The 6762-nt window shown below is 34.4% G+C and overlaps 1 protein-coding gene across 2 annotated transcripts; it reads left to right on the forward strand.

The window, feature by feature from the left end:
• The first annotated feature begins 4051 nt into the window (after positions 1–4051).
• LOC145122713 (short-chain dehydrogenase reductase 3b-like) lies at positions 4052–5349 on the forward strand. Of its 2 annotated transcripts, none has more exons than XM_079058279.1 (2): positions 4052–4222; positions 4305–5349. In XM_079058279.1, exons 1-2 carry the CDS (start codon positions 4206–4208, stop codon positions 5077–5079), a joined length of 792 nt encoding a protein of 263 aa, XP_078914405.1. In that variant the 5' UTR covers positions 4052–4205; the 3' UTR covers positions 5080–5349. The 2 variants fall into 2 exon arrangements, with proteins under 2 accessions (XP_078914405.1, XP_078914406.1); XM_079058280.1 differs by having other exon boundaries at positions 4053–4222; positions 4290–5349.
• The last annotated feature ends 1413 nt before the right edge of the window (positions 5350–6762 follow it).

Consider the following 6762-nt stretch of genomic DNA (forward strand, 5'->3'; position numbering starts at 1 on the left):
AGCAAAGCGCTGCCCAAGTTTGGAATCCTTACTTTAACAGGTGAGTGCATAGTCCCTTTCATGAACATGATTTTAGTACAAGTATTGATTGAAGTATTAAATGTATGTTTATGTGTGAAATTTTGCCTGAAATACATGTTAAAGAGCATACCGGATAAAATATGATGATTTAGGATAAAGAATAAACCTAAACTAATTATGAGGAATATTGAGTAGTATCTTTTTATGAGTACGAGTGAGATATTCATGGCGAATAGAACTTTAAATTATGTCATTGATCCAGGAGCATTGATTAGACATAGTCATTCGTCCCTAGTCCGAGAGTATAGATTGGGAGCAGTCATTTGTCATTAATCTGGGAGCATGGATTAAGACATAGTCAGTTGTCCTTAGTCCGAGAGTATGGATATGACATAGTTATTTGTCATTAATCCGGGAGTATGGATTTAGACATAGACAATTGTCCCTAGTCCGAGAGTATGGAATGGGCACAGTTATTGATCCGAGAGCATGGATTAGATCCGGGAGTATGAATTAAGTAAAGAGATAAATTTTAAGGTCCGAGAGTATGGATAGTGTCGTTGTAGGGATCGACGGGGTGGGGTAAGAGTTGTTTATATATGGTGAAATTGTATACTTTGTGAGTTATAATATATATATATATATATATATATATATATATATATATGATATACCATTGTGAGATTGAAATCTCTATGTACTCACCAGGTTTCGCAACATGACCCATTTAGTTTATTTGTATCACATGTGTCGATATAAAGCTACACTACACCGAGAGATTAAAGAGATGTAGATCACTAGTTTAAATGAATGTAAGTTCTGTTTATGCTTATGTTTTTGTAATGACAATAACATCCCAAAGTTTTAAAATGAATAAAATACATTCCTTAGGAAATGCTTTGATAACATATTTATCATGTTTTTCTAGTAACAAATTCCACAACACTTTTCTTTAAAAGGTTACTCCGATTTGAAAATAAAATATAAACAAATCGGTATTTTCTGGCTGTGAAAATAGGGATGTCACACAGTGTCAACTTAAATATTAATTTCAATTCCACTTGAAAAACCAAATAATATTTTTCAAATAGTGAAAAGTGATAAATTGTAGTGATAAATGCAAAGATTACATTGTAATCTCAATTTAACTAAAATATTTCCTAAATATATTTTTATAATCGTTAAAAGTTTGCAAATAAGTAGCTTAAAATAACTTACAATAACAATAGATAAAAACACATTATTGGTTTGGTTTAGTTTGGTCTGCATTAAAAAAAATAAGAAAAAAGATAAGACATTTATTAGTAATGGTTTAAGATAATCCTTTAGAAAAAGAAGTGAATCAAAAGCTATGAATTATAATATACATGTGTTGATTCAAGTTTATTGCTCAAGTTGGAATACTCTTCTACTTGGGCATTAAATTGAGTTTGCAATTCCTCAAAATCCTTTTGTTGTGTTTCTATTTTAATTCCTAATTGTTCAATTTAATCTGCCATTGACTAAACAAATAAAAAGTTTTATAAGAATATGTATATTTGGTTTCAAACATTATATATCCAATAGACAATGTAAGTATGTAGTCCTCACCTTGGATCTTATGGTTTGATTAGCATTAAGCATCACAAGCATCAATTCCTGTTCTACTTGTGGTTCCTTGGAAACATATTCCATCCACCCGATGCATCAAAATTCACTACAAAAATTGAAAAACTCAGACAAGACTTTTAATTCAGGTTGATTGTAAAACAAAGCCAGTTACAGGAAAATGATGCAACCTCCTTTAAGACATTCTCTACAACTTGTTTCAAAACCTTCTCAGTTCTAAAGACAACTATTATGGTCAACATAGATTTGTACTTTATCCTGATTAAGACAATTAAGACATAAATTAAGCTGATTGAAAAGAGAAAACAAGTCCAATTGATCCAACAGAAGCACGTGTACCTGATGATGGGTCAAAAGATTAAAAAAAGAAAAAAGAAACAAAATTTTCCTCCTATTCTTGTTGACTTGTTTCATGGATCCACATGAGCTCTAATGTGCTTGATCAGACTTGTTTTCAACGCCTCTGGAACTCGTGGGATAAAAGTAGCCTTTGCCTCACCTATCAGTTTCTTCCTGTAAAATCATCCATCGTATATATTACAGAAGAATGTCCTAGCAAAACAATCAATAAGATAAAGATTCCTCTTTATGAACTTTTTTTCTTGTCCAAAACCCCGAATTATGCCTGCTCCAACAATCGATTCTCCAAAATATTAATAATTGGAGATTTCTGTATGCTAACAATCCTCACCAACTCCCTAGAAGAAGCCATGTAATACTTCTACCCAACAACCATCAAAAGATTACAAAGCTTCTAAAAGAGAAACAGAAGATTGAGAATTCTAAATCTCAATGTAAGATCAAAATCGTATGGAAGAAATCTGAAATCATGAAATCAGATGGGAAGAAATCTGTGAAAAAGAAATCTGAAGAAAGAGAAACCGAATATAAACATTACTAAAATCAAAAGAAAAACTGGAGGAAGCGACAAATTCTCTCAATCCCTCCTCCGATTTCTTAATCCCCTACTTCACTGTTTCGCCACCGGAGATAGAGACATGGAGGATGGATGAGGTAAAGAGGCGTTGCTGTCTACCTACCAATTAATTCCAAATTATAAGTACCCTGGACCGACCATGAATGTGATGTTGCAGTGGTCTGTTAGAGATAGAGAAAAATGAGGGACATGGATAGCGGAAAAGGGTGGCCTGGTGGTTCTAGGGTTTTTATACAAATGGTGGTGTTAGTAACCGACAATGGTTGTGCGAAAGAGGGGTGGTGATCTTGTGGTATGTTGTGCCGGTGGTATAATGGGGCTTTATTGGTGGCGGTGGTGAACTAGAGAGAAGACGAATGGTGGTGCGTGGTTGAAAATCAGGAGAAGTGGAAGCTTAAAATAAAATAAAACCCTAGCACGTCCTAGAGACAAGGAAGATGGCGATGGCTTAGGGTTTACATAGAGAATGAAGGGAGATCAAGAGGATAGAGTGCAGAAGCGGGCACTTAAAATTATTAGAATTTTAGAGATTTCATTTTCCCCCTACAAACACGCGTCTAATTAAAAATTTATGAAGTGACATTTCTAGATGACACACATTTAACATAAGCGCTCTCCGTGTTTGTAATATTTTTCTTTTGTTGGACATTAATTTTAGGGCACGCACAAATGCGTGTCCTTTATCAGCAGACAATATTTTTATGACATACAAAAAATGCGTATCGTATCAGTGCATGTTATTGTTTGCGTCTCATTAAAGGGTTGTTTTCTAGTAGTGAAAAATGAGAGAGTAAATAATACTAGTGGCAGACTGGTGCTTAGCGGAGCGACAACGGTGGGCCGGTGACGATGGTCGGACGGCGAACGATACAGGCCGGACAAGGGCGGATGCAAGATTTCACAGCAGGGGTTGCACGGGAAAGTTATAGGTTGCACGATAGTAGAAAATATGAAAATTTTAATAATTTCGAAAAATTAAATTTTAAGTGGATTAAATCATTGAGTTATTTTAAGTGGAATGAAATATAAACTATAGGCTTCATATATTTTTATCAAATTTTCTTCTCACAAAGTTTATAATCGAAGGTTTATAATGTAGGTCTTGGAAAAATTATAAGGTCATTCCTTATTTTTTTTTTTTTTGTCAACCACAACTTATAATATGGTTTTAAAAGATAGGTGGGTCTTAGACCCACCTTCACTATACATAGATGCGCCTTATGAAAAGTATATGATTAATGAACCTTTCCTAACACACGAAAACGATCCTCATCAGTTAGATGTATAAATCAACATTTTTATTTTGTTGTATTTTATATAGGTTTAACAAATATTAAATTAATTTGAAAAATAATTTAATTATATTCGATTAATGTGAAATCTACCATCTACCATTTATAATACACATATCGTATCATTCTTGTTCATGTTACATGCTCTATATATATTATATGTACAGAAATGAGAAATCATTTAAAGGTCCATGTGCACTTCATCTTCCTAGGTACTATAAATATAGTCACGTCTTAATTAGCCTTTAGTTAATACCACACGACGCATAGTATATCAATATTGGAAGTAGTGAGATCCATCCATATCCTTCTTTTAACAGCATTCTCATTCATCCCACCGGAAAACTATGATCAACAAGACCAGGTAAAACTAATATAATGAACTTATTCGATGCATCTCCCTATCTTTTAGAATAATGATTATTACACAGTGTATGTATTTGAAGATTGGAGGGTAAAGTAGCCCTGATCACCGGCGGTGCTAGCGGCATCGGAGAACAGGCTGCGAGGTTATTCCTGGAGAACGGAGCTCACGTCGTCATTGCCGATGTTCAAGACGACTTGGGCCAACAAGTGGTTGCGTCATGCATGGATTCCAAGATCTGCTACAGTCACTGTGACGTCAGTAATGAAAAACAGGTGGAGGAAGCCGTGAGCTTCACCGTCGCCAAATACGGAAGCCTCGACGTACTTTTCAGCAATGCAGGGATCATGGGACCAATGACGAGCCTCCTAGACATGGACCTCGATGCATTTGATAACACCATGGCCATCAACGTTCGTGGGGTGGCTGCAACCATCAAACACGCTGCTCGTGCTATGGTTGCCGGAAAGATACGGGGTTCCATCATATGCACCGCCAGTGTTGCAGCTTCCATCGGAGGAGCCGGCCCCCATGCTTACACCATTTCCAAACACGCCATGGTGGGATTGATGAAGACTGCGTGCAACGAGCTTGGAGCTCATGGGATTCGAGTGAACTGTGTTTCACCCTTCGGTGTGGCCACTCCTCTTAGCTGCACAGCCTATAATCTGGAGGCAAGCCAGGTGGAGGAAAATTGCTGTGCGACGGGGAATTTAAAGGGCATAGTGCTGAAGGCGAGGCATGTTGCTGAGGCAGCTTTGTTTCTAGCTTCGGATGAATCGGCATATGTGAGTGGACAGAACTTGGGGGTCGATGGTGGTTTCACGGTGGTTAGCCATAGCTATTCGGCCAATTAGTTATTTAATATCGGCAGCTGAACTTGCTAATTTAAGAAGATGAAGGTGAGGAAGCATGGAATAGTTACGAGTTTGAGAGTCTGGGTTGTGGAATTTTATATCCAACATGATGCACAACTTCTGCCATAAATCATGGCATATTGTTTTGTGTAAAATTAGATGGGTGCAGGTTCACGTTGTCTGGTACTGCTGATTTTATAATTTATAAAACAAGTTGAAAGACAATATGTACTGCTGATTTTATAATTTATAAAACAAGTTGAAAGAGAATATGTACGGCTGATTTTTATAATTTATAAAACAAGTTGAAGACAATATATCTATCAACGAATTATTAGCAACACCGGGTTGTAAGAACTTCCACAATACATGTCATTTTTGTACAATTCTTATAATTTTAGTATTATTTTTTTCATATAGTTAACTCTACAAAAGTTTAAAAAAATATTATAAAAGATAACTTATAGTATATATATATTTAAAAATTAAAAATTTTCTATTTTTCTATTTAAGAGTTTGTTATCGAATTCTATAACTAGTGAATGTCAACATCACATTGCATAATGGTAAAATTTCATCTATCGAATGACACCTAGATTGACATATCATTCAATTTTCTTATTGAACTCATCATGGATGTCTAAGGATCAATAGAAGAGTTTTTTTGCAAAATGGGGGCAATTTTGATAAAACTTTATAGAAATGGAGCTCTTTTAATTGTGTTTGTAGAAATAGGGTTCCTGGCCCCAATATACGTAAATGAAAGGAGCCCTCACAAACTTACAATATTGGTCCTTTGTCTTTTAAAATATGTTAACATTTTATCCTTTTATATTTTTTCTTCTACATTTACCTAATTTATATAATATCAACACTTATAATCCCTTATAACTTACAGCATTGATCCCTTGTCTTATAAAAATATGTTATAATTATAATCTTTTGTAAAAATATGTTACCACTACATCTTATTAAATTTACGTAAAACTTTAAATTTCCAAAATAGTTCATAAAAATATTCAATATTGACCCTTATTTTATGAAATATGTTACTACTAAATCCTACTATATTTTTTATTTGTACTTTGTACATTTACTTAATTTTAATAATATTTAGCATAAATATATTATTTAATTTATAACTGACGCTTATTAGTTTTCAGTGCCATATATATCTCATTTATACATTTCCATTAATATTAATATTTAATATTGTAATAATAAGAAATAAGAAAACACATAATTGATATTACATTAATTAAATTCAGAAATCATAGTACAAAATCACACAAGAAAATACAAGATCAACTACTCATTGAATCTTGGTTGAGAATTTGAACAATTTCTTCTATTATGACCTGGTTGGTGGCATAGTGTACATCTGCGAGGTTCATCAGGATGACGAATGTCCATCTCATTACGAATTCGGTTTGCACGCCTTCGTCCTCGATGAACGGAAAGTTTTGAGTAATCTGCTTCAATCGTCCAGTTTGAATCCAACCAATAATCATCATGAGGAAGTGGTACAAACCCAAAATTGTATTGTTGTATGTACGTCATAGTAGTGTAGACATTGTTCACAATAGAAAGAGGGTTGCCCCCTCTATTCCGACAAACTACAAGTGCATGTGAACATGGAAATCTCTCCATTTGCCACTTACCACAAGTACACATATGTTGAAA

The sequence above is a fragment of the Lactuca virosa genome, chromosome 6, assembly GCF_052849685.1.
Source record: "Lactuca virosa cultivar CGN04683 chromosome 6, Lactuca_virosa_CGN04683_v6, whole genome shotgun sequence".
Taxonomy (NCBI): Eukaryota; Viridiplantae; Streptophyta; class Magnoliopsida; order Asterales; family Asteraceae; genus Lactuca; species Lactuca virosa.